The sequence below is a fragment of the Bacillus rossius genome, chromosome 16 (assembly GCF_032445375.1).
Source record: "Bacillus rossius redtenbacheri isolate Brsri chromosome 16, Brsri_v3, whole genome shotgun sequence".
NCBI classification, from domain to species: Eukaryota; Metazoa; Arthropoda; class Insecta; order Phasmatodea; family Bacillidae; genus Bacillus; species Bacillus rossius.
Window position 1 is genome coordinate 30,356,467 of NC_086343.1, and position 16,902 is coordinate 30,373,368.

At 35.5% G+C, this 16,902-nt stretch overlaps 1 protein-coding gene across 1 annotated transcript in view; it reads left to right on the forward strand.

The window, feature by feature from the left end:
* LOC134540351 (helicase domino) overlaps positions 1–16,902 on the forward strand; it is a 329,560-nt gene that overhangs the window by 39,891 nt on the left and 272,767 nt on the right. Inside the window, exons 6-8 of the mRNA XM_063383024.1 lie at positions 2,572–2,779; positions 9,572–9,774; positions 10,982–11,119. Of these exons, the coding sequence (XP_063239094.1) occupies positions 2,572–2,779; positions 9,572–9,774; positions 10,982–11,119 (549 nt within the window). The remainder of the gene's footprint in view (positions 1–2,571; positions 2,780–9,571; positions 9,775–10,981; positions 11,120–16,902) is intronic.

Sequence of the window (16,902 nt, forward strand, 5' to 3'; positions counted from 1 at the left end):
ATCGATGGTTGTTCCAATCGAGTGGAAGAGAGATAGATGCAGCACAAGCGTACAATGAGCGTAACGGGACAATGAGTCATTCTTTTTCGTGCGTGCATACAGAGTTCATTGATTTATTAGATGTCACGTCAAAAAAAACTTACTTCTAAAAGCAAAGTTTTTTTTTTTTCCCCGATGTTCTACCAGAGGACTGGCTAGCTGAATGAACAACATTTAGAAAAAAGTAAAACAACTAAATATGGCGCATTCAGAATGGAAAAAAAAAATTGCCAGATACCTCTTGCGTCACTCCTCACATGTTGAGACAAAAGGGCACAAGTCACTGTAAACTAAACAGGTATTTTCCTTTTTATCATAGATTACTGTGTAGTAGAAATTTACTTTCGTTGTTTTGAAATACACTACAGTAGAATCTCATTGCTAGGTACTTACAGGGACCTCAAGTTATTGTATTGAGTACTGAAAAATTCATACATATCATCATTACAAAGAGAAAAATCATAAAATAAATCAAAAATAGCGTTACAGTAAAACCTCGTATTTACGTTCTCGTTATTTACGTTTTCCCGCAAATAACGTCATTTTATGTAGGTCCGTTTTATTGTACATTAACTTTCGTGTTGCATTTTCCCTGAAATTACACCGCTACGTAACCAAAAAACCCGGAATGTACGTTTCAAAACACGGTAAAAATGTAAATACTCGTCACGTTAGTCATAGATGTGAAAAGTTTGAAGTAGTTCGCCTATTGTCTGTAACCTTTCGTTTTGATGTATCGACAAGTTCTATGGTGCCTCTCCTCTACTAACGTTTTAATCTTTGCTGCCATAGAGAACTTTCGTAGCAGAACCACAAACGGTTTTATTTATGGTGTCATAGAGCACTCTCGTAGCAGAGCATAGTCCGAAGCGCTGAGCTATCGATACTACCGGAAAGCGCTCATACACAGTACGTATATTTAGTAGTGCTGCATTATGTATAGTACATATCTATGATGGCTTTCATTGTTTACATTAGTCAACGTTCGTTTTGGTTAGCACGTGTTTTTTTATCGTTCACAATATTATTTATGGCAAGATTTTGATTGAAGATGGATAGGTATAAAGTTCCACGAAATACTTTATCTATTGAAGATAAAATTAAAATTATTGAAAAATTTAATGTAGGCTTTATGTTGCATTGTTTTTTATATTTAAGAAAATTATATTTTTGCAGTGCCCTAAATGTGTTGTAAACAACTATAGTTTGTCTTGTAGCACCAGTAAATGCTGATACATTTTTTTAAGCTAAAATTTAGCATTAACTGCCAATAAAAGTGCTTTCCCACAATTTACACTTTCCCGCAATTTACACTTTTTCCTTGGGGTTCCTTGAAAAGTGCAAATAAGGGGTTTTACTGTATTTTAAGATAAAACATCATTTGGTGAAAATTGACATCAGTTTAAATATTGGTGTTTCTGCATAACTTAGTTTTTTTATTTTTTAAAATAATATGTTATTTCATTTTGTTTTTGAAATGATGCTCTGTTAAACAAAATTTTCTGTGTTGCTAGAAAGATTTCTTGAACTCTTCTAGAACATTTTCAAGTTTAGAAATTAATTTTTTCAGTTTTTGTAAGCTGAGAATAGCTTCCATAGCTGTCACAATCTGAGAATGAAACAGCATCAAACTGCATAGATGCTGACACTTCTTGCCATACTTCAGGGTCATTATCATTGCTTTCACATGTTTGTGCTTTATTGTGGCTTGCATCTTGTCTGATGAAGTTGCAGTGAGCTCGTCAGCATTACAGTTTACAATTCTAGACTTTCTCTAGCAGTAGGCAATAGTTTCTTGTTGAACATTCCACCATCCACCTTTGATCATCTCAATTGCCTGACGAACATTGATGTTGGTGTTCACTTTCAACGTAATGTATGTGCAACCTCTCAACAAGGCATTTTTGAAAATGTACCTTTGCATTCTGAATAATGCCTTGTTCAAAGATCTGCAACTGAAATGTGCAGTTCGGTGGCAGAAACATCAGTTTGAAGTTTTCCAGTCAAACATCAACACTGTGTGCTGCGCAGTTGTCTATTAACTAAAGAATTGTTCTGCCTTCTTTTTTTAAAATATTTAATTATAAATAGAAAACCCGGTTAATAAGGTTAACGGATAATCAAGGTTATACTGTATAAGAACTGGAACTGAGAACCAAGGTTCTTGATGTACCCATGATTTTTAATCACACTTTAGGTGCATGTGTAAAGAATTAATGCACTCTAGTCCATAGTATTTCCCTTAGAGATGATATTGTGCTTGGAACACCAGCTAGCATTGCAGTTATAATCTCACTATACTAACACCAATACACCTTTGACTAGGCGAGTACACTTTGAGTAGAGAATTGTCTGTGTGTGTATGTGTGTATTTCTTTCCTCCTTCCCCTCTTTTGTGTGTGTGTGTAACTTTTCTCCTTTTCCCTTCATGCTATTAGAAAGAGGTGCCCTAAACATGGTACTAGAACTCACGTCCTCCGACGGGAATGTCTGTGTACTGCTTGTTCCTGCGACGTGCGGTCGTCTGTGCAGCTGGTGGAGTTCAAGCAGCAGACGCGGCTCGAGGAGAAGCGCAAGCAGGCCCTGGACCAGCACCTCAGCTTCATCGTTGACCAGACGGAGAAGTACTCGACCATGCTGGCCGCCAGCATGAACAAGGGCCCGAGCGCCGCCCCCAGCCTGCAGTCCTCCCGGCGCTCCTCCCCCACCCCGCAGCTGCAGCCCCTCTCCGCCTCCGACGGTGAGTCACATTTAACATTCCTCTTAACTGTGGGGGGTTTCCTGTACTACTGGCTCGCTGTAGGAAAGGTTTTGATGGAGATTAAAAACTGACGAAAACTAGCTTCTACTGCGCAGCTTAGGTTCCCCCCACAATTCTTTGCGACAGAGAGGGGAGTGACGGAAATTCTCTGTTGCAAAGAAGTCAGGGGGGGAACCTAAGCTGTGCAGTAGAAGCTAGTTTTCGTCAGTTTTTAATCTCCATCAAAACCTTTCCTACAGCGAGCTAGTAGTAAGTCTGTTATGATCCTCTCATTTTCTTATGTTTTTAGCTTTATCTCATTTTCTCAACAGATATTGACTAAATATTATCTAGGAACATTAAAGCGCTCTTTTCTTTTACTCCAATCCCACACGTAGCACGACTTCAAATTGCGCAAATTCATTTGGCGCTGTGTTAATTTTACTGCCCCAGGTCTGAATAGCAGTCAGCACGAAATTGTCACAGGCAAAAAAAAAAGAAAAGTCTGGTATAATGCCACAAAGTCTGCTTCTTCTCGGTAAACAACAGCTGTACCGTGGCATACAGTTAGCAATACGAGGGGGAAAGAGATGTATGCACAGGACTGACTGTATCGGCTGTTGTGCAGACATCAGCTATGGCAAATTCAGTTTGGGTCTATGGAATGTCAAAGGACTTGGTGGCCACAGACCAGGACGTGATGAACTTCAGTCTAGCCAGTGGCAAGGAACTTACATACTCACACACAAAGTAGAGTCTGCCCACTCGTCTGCCAGTATTTATATGTGTGAAAGCATCTGCATTTGGAATCGTGCTTGCTATTTATGGAGATTAATTTCTTCAGAATATGCAATTTTGACTAACAGGAACATTTTTAGGAATGCATAAGTTGGACGGTCTCCGTGTAAAAGGTACAAGTCACATTTTAGTGATTTTTAGTGAACAAGTCACTTAAACTCTTAAGTATACTTAGAATTAGGGATGGGGCGAATCCTGATTTCCTCGAATCCGAATCCTAACTCAAATCCTCGACTGGAATTGCCGAATCTCGAACCCAAACCCGAATCTTTTAACAAATGATGTCCACATATCTAATGTAAGTGAGATGTATTCTGCTTGCACTAAAAGTCCCTTGACTTTATCACATGTAGTTTGGTACATTTCTGGTATAGCCTAAGTGTATATAAAGACAAAAAATTTTTCTTGAGAAATTTCAGTTTTAGTACAGATTAGCGGTTAGGATTTTTTCTATAAATAAGCTAGAGGTCTGCGAGCCTAAGAATTTTACTTCAAGCCGAGCTCGAGCTTTTGTGGTACAGTTACACTTTTGGGAAATTATTTTTTATCTTAAACTTAGTATAATGTTTGATTAAAGTATTAAAATGAAGTGGGCTTATTAATTTTGGGTAACTATTTACAGTGTGTGTTTACATTTTGGACTGCTAGAAAAAAATAACATTTTTTTCCATTGAATCTTACCTGTTTCCATTGGTTCATTAGTAACTGATATCATCCAACTAACATAACCAAGTATATGTTTGTGTAAATGTAACATATCTTTGGGAAAATTTCATCCTTGTCAATTTTTCTGGAGTCCTTACTGAGCTTCAACAAACTTAGCACCAAAAATCATGTTGTTTGAAAAGTACATTCACATTGTTTCAACATTGCCACTTTTCAGCACAATAATTCTGAGAGAGATTGTCACAGAGTCTTATTAAATTCTGTTCTTTAATCTATCATGCAGAACAATAATTTGTTCTGCATGTTCAGGAGTTAAATTAGCTCTACGATTGGAGATAGTGTTTACAGCAGAAGAGAAGTGTCTCTCGCTGGCAACCTGCTTGGCTAGAATGGGTAAATATGTAGTTGGGCGGTATTTGCGGAAAAAAATGTTAAAAATCCGAAAATATCATTATTGTATGCTCTTCAACTTCCTCTTTTCATTAAAAGCGGCGGAGGTAAGAAATTCCAAATACTTTTGGAGATATCGAATTTTAAAATCTCATCATATGTAGTTGAGCGGTATTTGCAGAAAAAAATGTTAAAAATCCAAAATACCTTTATTATATGCTCTTAAACTTCCTCTTTTCATTAAAAGCGGCGGAGATAAGAAATTCCAAATACTTTAGGAGATATGAATTTTTAAATTTCATCACAATACCAGTGCATTGATGTGGCGATTGTCATTGTTTCTTGTTTACGTACGAGTATCTACTTTTTTTATTGGATAATGATGTCACGTATTTGTTCGTGATAGGCCAGAATTCAAACGAACCAATACGTGATTATTTAGTTTATTTATTGTTTAAAACGGTGTTTAATTACCGCCTCCAACTTAGGTGAGTTTTTAACGTTTCTAATTTTAAAGTCTTATTTGTTATTTTGATATTGTTGCGCAAGTAATAAGTAACAAAAAAAATTTACGTGAGTTGTTACTGTGCATTCTTTGTTACGGGTTTGTTATGTAAGGTCAGTTACATTATAAATAATTTAAAACTAAAGAATAATTAAAATTAATTCACATTATCTTTAATGTCTGCTTAGTTTGAAAGTATTAATAATGTAACTGACCTGACCTAATCAACCATTTTATTAATTTCGCATTGACGATTCACGTATTCACGAATACACGGCAAAATAACAAAAATGGCATCACTCGAATGGTTCCACAGGTCTTGTATTGCAAAATTAAAAAATTTGATATCTCCTAAAGTATTTGGAATTTCTTATCTCCGCCGCTTTTAATGAAAAGAGGAAGTTGAAGAGCATATAATAAAGGTATTTTCGGATTTTTAACATTTATTTTTGCAAATACCGCTCAACTACATATGATGAAATTAAAAAATTCGATATCTCCTAAATTATTTGGAATTTCTTACCGCCGCCACTTTTAATGAAAAGAGAACGTTGAAGAGCATAAAATATAGGTATTTTCGGATTTTTAACATTTTTTTTCGCAAATACCGCCCAACTACATATTTACCTTGGAATGCTTTAGTAAAATTGCTTAACCTCAAAATTAGTGTCATAAATATCTGTAACTGGTCATTAAAGTTTAATCAATTGAAAGTAATAAAAATAAAGAGTTTTACTTCATTCAATTTACACTTGCAAAAAAAACATACACACATAAACCTACATGGAAATTAAAGTCTTTTTCAATATCCTGAAGTCTGAAATATGTTTACTCATGTCATTAAATGTAGAGCTGTATTGAAGAAGCCGATTTTGCCAATATTTAGTTGAATCAGCATTTCTGCTGACTTCCGATACAGTACGCTTGTTAATTTTCGGCCGATATTACTGAAAAACGAAAGAGACTGCCATAACCTAAAAATCCACGAGTACCATTTTCACTTTTCGTAGTAGTACTGCATTCTTTCACATCACATTATTTCTTAGCAACATGTGCCAACCGTACACATCAAAGTTTAACATCCTTTTTTTTTTCAACAATGTTCTTTAATTTAATGTCATAAATAAATAATACATTACTATCACGGTAAATATACATCTCGGTTGTTACGGTAACTATAGTGCAAATATGGTAGCTATCATGCTTCTGTAGTAATTATGGTATTCTACAAAGAATCTTTAGTTCTTATTATGGTAATTATCTTAAAATAACTATTGTTTGTACTGTAGTTATGGTACATCATCCATATTTCTTCGTATGGTGTTGTTCATTTGTCTTTTCTTCATATTTACGTGCGCCATAATTTGAGACAGAAAGTTTCAGAAAAAATTTTAACGGACTTTATATCACACATTTAATGGCATAAATGATGAGACCTCGGGCAATTTAAACGCTTTATATGGAAAAACCTACCATGCGGGACCTCGTAAGTGAGTTTTACTGTATTTTTTTCCGTAAATAGTAAAAAACCGAATCCTTTGACGAATCCTATATCAGACCCACCGAATCTTCGAATCCCTAGGATTCGGCGGATATTGGATTCGGTCGCCCCATCCCTACTTAGAATATGTAATGCATTTTTAATAGAGATGTACGAACCTGCAAATTTTTGAGTCGAGTCGAGTCGAATTTTACAATAATTAGTTCGAGTCGATTTGAGTCGAGTTTGTAGATCATAAATTCAAGTCGAGTCGATTCGAGTCTGAATTTTTATTTGAATCTTTGACACTTAAGTCGAGCTTGAATATTTGCTCTTTATTGCTAAGAGTCCTTAGATGGTTGTCTTGTTATATCATGGCCAACTTAATCAAATATATTTAAAATACAAGTACTTATTAATACAAATACAGTAGAACCCCTGTCATACACTTTTCAACGGAGGGCACAAAAATGGTGTATGATGCGGGAAAGTGTATGAAAAGGGAATGGCAATAATATTTTTTTTTTCAATCTAGCATACCAGTACAATCTAAGATTAAACTTAAATACGTAATGTGTAAATAATTGCATTATATGAAAGATATGAATTCATAATTATACATACATATAATAAAACCACCAGAAATGTAAAATACAGTCCATAATCAAGTAAAGCTGACATGAGAAACAGTGGCCTTACAAAATGTTATGAAGTCCTTTCTTGGAGGGCAGGAAAAGTCACCAAGCCTAAATTAGAAATTAAAAAAATTAGGCTATTGTAAAAAGAAAATCAGAAATTTATGTTTGTTTGTTACTTTTTACAAACAACTTTATGCAACAGAACAATTTTCAATAATATTTTTAACTTGAGAAACATAAAATACAAAACACTCCGATCGTAAGAAAACAATAACAAACGGGTATATTCAGTTCAAAGATTAATGAATGCATAAAATATGAGATCCGTGCCTTGGTAAAGCACGTGCACCATTTTCATAATCATTGCTAGTTTGCGCCACTAGTCTCGCTTGGTGCTGGCCATAGATGCTATTAGCGAAGTGCACAGTCTTCCTGATACTATCAATATCTATGGTGTGATAAAGTTATTTTCTTACGTTTGCAAATGTAAACAATGAACGTTTTTCAAAATAAAAGCATTAAAACGTAGTTTATCAGGAGGAATATAACAAAAATTTTGAGAATTTTGGACTTTTACACTTCGTAAAAACGTATGAAACGGGAAATTAATGATTTTATAAGTGTATGTTCCGGGAAAGTAAACCATTGTAAATATAGTACTTTCGGCGGGACCAAAATTAATCGGCGTATGACACGGGAAAATGTATGAAACGGGAACGTATCATCGAGGTTCTACTGTAATTCATTTAGGTTAAATTCTTAACTGATATAATACAATTCAATAATTGAGGTATAGAGCATAGAATAAAAGTATTTTCGAAATTTTTAAATTTTATTTAACAAATATCGCCCAACTGTAAAAATTAAAAAATTCGATATCTCCTAAAGTATTTGAAATTTTTATATTCGCTGGCTTTAATGAAAAGAGGAATTTAAAGAGCATGTAATAAAAGTATTTTCAGATTTTTAACATTTTTGTTTCGCAAATACCGCTCAACTACATATTTACCTTATTTTGAACCGAACGAGTTAGCTGCGGCCTGTAGCATTCACGAGTCAATAAAACATTGAATATAATTTAGGCTTGTTGGCGCGAAGGTTAGGGTAAGATTCACACAATCATTAGAACATTTTTGAAAACTTTCACTTATGGGAAGTGTAAGGCCGTGCTACAATTGGCGCAACATTACAATAAACGTTCCCATAACAAATATAATACATTTAAAGATTATTGCTACAACACTAATGCCCTTACGTTGCCGGCCAATCGCAAGCTGGCACTTCCAAAAAATACATGCTTTTGTATTTGTATTGAATAGTTACACTTTATAAAATACTTTATACTTCATAATTAATTTTAACTTGACACTTAACTTGGATAGCAAACAATTATACAAAACGCAATCTCGCCGAACGTAATAGTGTAAACAAACGGGAAAAAAAAATTTATGTTCGCCAACCTATACTTCCTAAAATTAGTGGAGCAAAGTTTTTTTTAAATGCCATTTCGTGATTGGTGGCGTATCAGTCGCAAACATGCGCACAAATATAACGTTACCGTTAATTTATTATTGTAACGTTGCGCCGATTGTAGTACGGATTTACTAAAAAAAAAAAGTAATATTTCTGCCGATATTGTGATTATAAAATTTAATTCGTGTTTTGTTTATTAAAAATGTGTTCGTCTTCTTTGCTATGTGGTCACACCTGTTAAGTTGGCAATATGTAAAACTAAAATAAAAATAATATGGCCGATTGTCGTCATTGTTTGTAAGTACGTGTTTCGGTCTTACGTACGTAATTTTTAGTGTCGGCCGAAGTCACGTAAGGAGATATTAAGAATTTATTGTAATTCAATTTTATTTTATCATAGAGTTTTACCCGAATTTCCTTTTGAGTTTCGCCCCGTCGAGTAAAATAAACTCGAATGCCGAGCCGAGCCGAGCTGATGCTACTCGCTCGACTCTACTCGAATTTTCGAGTCTCGGCCCATCACTAATTTTTAATCATTGGCAACTATGTTGGTAAATAAAAGAGTAATGCAAGAAAAATTTAAGCATTTAAATTAAATTTTTATCTAAGAGTTTTTTGGTTCTCCTGCAAAAAGTGAATTCTTGACTTGTTACCTTTTACCCGGAGACCGTCCAATTGTGCTAAGTGAGGGATTGGTGTAGGGTTTTGGATTATTATTTTTTATGAGATGTTAGTGATTATGAAGTGAAATTGTGGTAATCTATGACTGTTGAGATATCACACCTCTACTCGTCAGTGTCAGCAACTTGCTGTTCGAAGGGACAGTGCGTGTGGGTTTGCAGAGGAGTTTGAGCCGCGGGAGGGCTCGACGGACGACGAGGAGACGATCGCGCGGGCGGAGGAGGAGGACGAGGATGGGGGGGAGCAGCCGGGGCCCGCGGACGAGCTGGAGCTGCTGCAGCAGGAGGGGCTGGCCCCCCTCGAGGACCTGGAGCTGCTGCGGAACCTGCCCAGCGACTACTACCGGCAGGACCGCCGCCTCCAGGTCAGTTCTCAAACACTTGCAGAGTTTGAAGTCTACAAGTATTAAAGAGATGTGGAAATGTCAATGTGTAGCCACCAATTTCATGTTTTTTTTCTGCAGTTTGTTGACATAATTAATTGTGATATTTGCTCCTGGAAATATAATGTTTCCCTCGTTGTATGGACCCTTTCAGCAATTGTACCAAATTCACGGGTTTTGCATCTCTGTTTCATTTTTAAATGAGAGATTTCATTTTTACTGGTTTTAGTTTTTATAAATGCTGTTGATGTTATGAAGATTTTTATGTGAAGTCACTTGCTACCAACAATCTGTGGTCCCCGCCAATGACCTCGCTTGGTATCACGTTAACATTTTTAGTTTGTTGTTTCACATCTTTTCCCAGCAGAAAGTAGTCTATGACGGATTGATGTTCACCGTCCCAACTGTACCTCGTTATCCTTACTGCCCAATCGTTTCTCCGGTTCTTCTTTTAACTTCTCCTCGGCTATGTAGCTCACTTGTGGTGCATACACCTGGAGCACCTCCAGTTTCTTTCCTCTGTCATGAAATACCATTTGTATAATCCGATCACTGATACTTTCTCCCTCCACCCATCATCCTTTCTTCACTGCCAATCCTACTCCGTTTCTTCTCCCCTCATCATTTCCTTCAATTCCATCTGCCCACTACCTCTCCACTTAATTTCGCTCGGACCAAAAACATCTAAAGTCCTTTTTGTCATAACATCCACAATTTCCTCCATTTGATTTAAAAGAAATAAAGGCTTAGGAGAGATTACGTAGTCAGCTTGAGAAATGTTAGAACTTAGAAGCAATTTTTTTTCTTTTAGAGAAATTTATTTTAGTTTATAAAAAGTATTTAAAAATTAGGGAAATAGAAGATTTGGCTATATAATTTATATTACACATGTGTTATGTATCATAACAATATTACAATTTTTATTTTAATGAATAAAATGTTTTAGTTGTTTTGCTAAAATTGTGTTAAAATTTTTTCCCCCATGAAGGACTGACATTTTAATATCAAATTGTTTATTTACTTGAATTTTACAGCTACGAAGGTTATGTATTTACATACATTTTAGAATTGTTTTGGTTTTATTCCAATCCTTTATGTAATGTTATCCCTTTTGATTATTACAATAACAAAAACCATATTTTGATTGAAGTACAATACGTCATCTAAGAGTCTGTTTCCTTTTCGGCAGGAGGACTCGTCCAGCCCCGACGACGACGAGTTCGTGGTGCCGTCGGACAAGGGCGCGACGGACGACGAGGAGACCATCCAGGAGGAGGAGGCGAAGGAGCGACACGTGGACCACAGGAGGGAGATCGCAGAGCTGGAGGTGCTGCGTGCTCTGAGGAGATAGAGATGTCATGTTTCGTTTACGTTAATTGGACCTAGTTATGAAAAAAGGAACCAACCCACATGAAACCTTTTCTGAGTATTTTGAAGTTAAAGTTAATTATAAATTGTAATTCTCCTATTGATAGTATAATGTGGGTATAATTTTAATGGTCTAGTATACCGTATTTTTGCGTGTATAGGCCGCACATTTTTTACTTAAATTTTAGATAAAAAGTTAGGGTGCAGCCTATACACGCAACTTTTTTATTTTTTTAACCTAGGAAACAATTTTCTATGACAATAAAGTAGCACCAAAGGCCTGATACCAGCATAAAACAGCATTTAACGAACACTTATACCTCTAACTATTTACATCAGCGACAATAAAACATGCGCTCGCACACTTGATTTTAAATAACAAAAGCTGCCCTTTTTCCATGTTCTAACGCGTAACTAACTTCTTGTAGTTTAAATTTAGCGCTGTACATTGCACGTACTTTACCCATTTTCACGTGTAAGAACTTGTTTTGACCGAGAAAGGTTGTAGGCAGCGCGCGCACGTGATGATCTGAAGCAACAGGCTGATCAATATGGCGCAGGCTAAGCGACTAGCTAGCAAGGTCACGCGCCAAGGTCGTGCTGCACAACACATGTAACTGCAGCGTTGCCAAGAGTACGCGCGGCCTACAGTCGCTTCATGGGAGCGCGCAGTTGCCACCTATTACCGATGGCGATAATGAACACTCTGGCGCTTAAAATTCCTTGTGCGGCCTGTACACGAGTTTTTTATTTTTCCATTTTTTTATTTTTAAATCTATGGTGCGGCCTGTACACGCGCGCGGCCTATACACGCAAAAGTACGGTAAATACTGATATAATAATACCAACGACGGTACAATCAACCTTGTACTATTTTAATTTATTTTCAAATAAAATATAACAAAATTGTGGGTTAGTTCTTTTTTGCATAACTACGTCCAATTGTTTTAATTAAATAAACATTTTAGTAAATTCCTTTTTATATGTTTGCAAAGTTAGTTTAGCACAACAATCCTTTAGTACATGTGAGTAAGTGCTGTGCATTCAATATAAAAGTCATTATTATTATTATTATTATTATTATTACAGTTTAGATTACAGAGGACAGAATGATTTTTTTTTTCCCTGGATTTATTTGGGAGAGTGTTATAAATTATGTACAAATTTTTTTGCCAGTTGTGCTTACTTGTGTACTTTGTGTGACAAGACATAATCGTGCACAGCTAAGGCAATGTGACTATCCTTTGCACGTGCATGAACACTTTCAAAGTATATCGACTGAAATTGTGGGTAGTCTGGTGTAAAGTTTTGTCTATGGCTTAAATTACTTGAAGAGTGTTAATGAATTCACGTGTCCTTTACAGGATGTGTCCGAAAGTAAAAATTAAAACACTTACTACCGCTGATTGCTCTTCAGTTCTGTGCCTTCACAAAATAATGTTTCTAGAGACCCCGTTGTCTAGGTACAAAATAACCCGGGAAGCTATGTCCCTGTGAACCAATGAATCACCCGAGCCTGCACCGAATGTCTGTGGCCTAATTTCTAGTTCATGGAAAAACATGAATACAGTCAAACCTCTATCTATCGAACTCGCATGTATCGATTGTCCGTATTTAGGGATGGGACGAGTCCACATTTTGGTCGAATCCGAATCCTTGTTCGAATCCTCAGTGTTTGTCATCGAATCTCGAATCCCAGTCCCACACTAAACTTCACATGTTATTAAAAAAATCACACATTTATTTTAAAAAAATACATAGGCCTATGTATTAAAAAAAAGCACATGTGTATTTGTAAAAATTATAAAATAAGTGCATAGTGTATACGCCTGATATAAAATAGAGACAAATAACCTCAAAAACCACACATGTAAGTTTTCATCTGTCTAATTCTCTGTTAAATTAATCCTTCCTATGTTTTCAATAAAATATGTTTGTATAACAAACACTATTTAAAAAAAGTTACGTTTTTTTCTGCAATGTTATATCATTGAAGGTTGGAAATGATCGAGTAGTTATGCTAATTGACAAAATACAGCGTAGTTTATCTATGTTTGTGCTATTTCCGTTACCTTTACAATATAGTTTAGGTATACAATTTTCTAGAGCTGGATGAACCTCAGTTCTCTGGTTTCGAACCGAACCATAGCAAAAAAATTTCGAACCGTGCCGAACCGAACCTCATACAGAAATAATTGTTTTGAATTAAAATGAACCGACCACCAGCATTTTGGTCTTTAACTGAATGGTGAGAAAGAAAGGTTCTTCAGCCATATGTAAAATTAAAACATTATATAGCTTAGCTTTATTAAAACATTGCAAAACATTTTAAGTTAAGTTTATACAATAAATAATGAAGGAAAGAAAACAGTTTAGCGAAAATCATATACTTTTAATTCATGAAGAAGTTCCGTCTAAATTTCCAAAAGACTATCTTCCTTTTTCAGTGTACACCAACCTTCATTTAAAAAAATATAATATTATAAAGATGACGAACATTCAGCATAATGCCACATAACATATTTTTGTGGTAGACATAACCTAACATTTTCAATAAGTAAAACTTTTTAATAGGACATAAAAAAAAGTCGAATGTGAATTAAGTTACCTATCTACCTACATTACAAAACCCGCTGACTGCAGTTGCTGTTTTCTTGGAAGAATGCTGCTCGTCAGAAGAAACTTAGACATTTTTTGGGGTGGTTCTGGGTCATCTGGGTCGTCATTATCTTTTCTTCATTTGGAAAACTTAAACGACGTAAGCCTGCTCATCGCAAATCACCTCAAGAACAATAATATTGTAAACGTAACGTAAGAAGTGTGGTTATAGAAATTTGCGTCGGAAAAAAGAGAACACGAGAAATAATAATGGCTGCCGCGACTACGCTAGTCAACTTAGTACCGTACTGTAAAATTTACTGGACCAGTACTTTTAATAAACAAGATTAATTTAATATTTTCAGTACCTGACTGTTATAACCAAAAAGGCCAAAGAAAATAAATACATCCCAGTAATTTAAAATACGTACCTAATTTACGTAATCATTTTCTACCGCATTTGTCTTGTGTTAACTTGATCACGTTAGTTTTGCCGAAATACGAGTGTTCTCGTACATGCACTTTATTTTAACGTATGGGGTACGTAATCTTTGGTGATTTTACAACACTTCTCGTACACGCACTATAGTTAAAGGTATAATATACAATACCTTTGGCATTTGTACGATAAGTTAAATTACGTAGTACGAGAAATGCATACAAAATTCTCTAAAGTAAACAAAAAACAAAGCGCGCCTATATGAAAAAATGCTATACGAGTTATGCGACAATTAATAATTTTTTTTTTTTTTGTCTGCGCTTGAAACTGTTGAGGCGACGATTATGCGATAAAAGTCGGAATATTACAAGTAATGGAATTTTGTTGTGTTGTTTTGTGAATGGTCTCAAATGGGGGTTAGAAAATTATAAAAACGTTTTTTTTTTTTTTTAACGAACGTTCGGTTTTTTGAAAATATTTTTAGAGGTTTCGAACCGAACCGAACGTAAGGGTTCGGTTCGGTTCGAAATTTTCGAACTTCGGCCAGCACTACAATTTTCAATTACTACCTAAAACTCTTAAAAACCCACTTCGAATCCCACCTCGAATCCTACCTCGGATCCTACGAATCCTCGAATCCATAGGATTCGGTATATTCGACGAATCCAAGATTCGAAAATCCCATCCCTATCCGTATTTATCGTATACTTTCTACGGTCCCGGCAAAATTGCCATACAACTAAGGTTAAAAAAGTCCGCTTGTACAGATGTTCGAATTATCGTTTTGTCCGCATTGATCGTACAAAATATGTGGTCCCGTCACTATAAATTATAATAGATGATCGTTTAACCATAAAGATTTTGCAGAAATAACTATTTCTTAGAAAGAAACCGTCATAAAAACAGTAACGATAGTATACAGTAGTAAAAATCACCTTAAATCTGCAGCCAAGTAATGGAGCACGTAAATATGAAGAAAAGACAAATGAACAACAACTTACGAAGAAATATGGATGATGTACCATAACTACAGTACAAACCCAATTGTTATCCTAAGATAATTACCATAAAAAGAACTAAAGATTCTTTGTCAATACCATAATTACTACAGAAGCACGATAGCTACCACATTTGCACTACAGTTACCGTAACAACCGAGATGTATATTTACCGTGACGGTAATGTATTTATTTATGACATATTAAAATTAATGAACATTATTGAAAAAAAAATATGTTAAATTTTTATATGTACGTTTGGCACATGTTGCGAAGAAATAATGCGATCTGAAAGAATGCAGTACTACTACGAAAAGTGAAAAGGGTACTCGTGGATTTTTAGGTTATGGCAGTTTCGTTTTTCAGTAATATCGGCCGAAAATTAACAAGTGTATCGGAAGTCGGCAGAAATGCCGATTCAATTAAATACAGTGAAACCTCATTAATACAAACCTGAAGGGGAGTAAAATATTTCAGTTTGTAATAACGAGGTTCATATTAATGAGGTTCTTGAGCCAATAGGTAGAATAAGAATAAGAATAAGAAATATTGAATTCCTACATGTCAGAGCACTAAAAATGTGGAATATTATTATTTTAATAGAAGCCAGATATTGACATGCACACTAACAAAATACACTTAGAAGCAATTTTAATAGTTTTAATAAAATACACTATAACAGACTGATAATTAGTATACATATACGTATGTATGTATTCTTATTTAATGTTTCCAAAGTTTTGACAAAAATGATTAACATTTACCTTACAGTTAATGAGTTAATTGCATTTGAGTGTATAGCAATTCTTATGCAAAGTATGCAAGATATATTTACATAGGTTTAAAAAAAATTATTAATTTTTTTCTGGACACACTTATCTCTGTAAATATCATTTACAGCAGAACATATCTTCTCAAATCCTGCAATCAAGTCAATTGGCACATCACTTGCAGCAAGTACATTTTCCAGTGTACGCAAAGCACTGATTGTGTCACTTTTGCTTGGAAGTTTATGCACTACCTCACCATTGTCATCATCACCATCATTATCCTGACTTGTACCACCCTCACAAAGTGACTGTACAGCGTCAACCCTTGGTGTTTCCTGTAATCCTCGTGAACCAACAAGATCTTCTGCAGTTAATCTTGCACTGGTGTACACACTGTCATCAATATGAACAAACTCATTTAAGTCATTATCAACTTGCACATGTTCTTTTAACTCTTGCCAATCCTCTAAAGGTTGATCACAGTCAGGTTCTTCAACAGTTTGCTGGCCAAAACCACTTTTTGCAAAGCAATGCACAATTGTCTTTTGGCTGATGCTGTCTCACGACATGGCTATACTGCGGATAGCATCCAAAACTGACCATCTAGGAAGCTCAGTCTTTCCTTTTTCACACTGCCTGATAAGGTATTTCACCAAGCACTGTCTGTAGTTTCTTTTGAAGCACTGTATTATACCTTGGTCGAGTGGTTGTGTCACACTTGTTGTATTTGGTAGTAAGAAGAGTAAGGTAATGTTTTCCAACTTCATACCATGAGCAGTATGTGCAGCACAGTTGTCCAACAACAAAATTTTGCGATTTAGAGTCGCCATTTTCCTGTCCAATTTTAACAACCACAACTGGAAAATGTTTGTGGTGACCCAAGCCTTACTGTTTGCCTCGTAATCTACAGGCAGGTTTTTTGCTGCAACATCTTTGA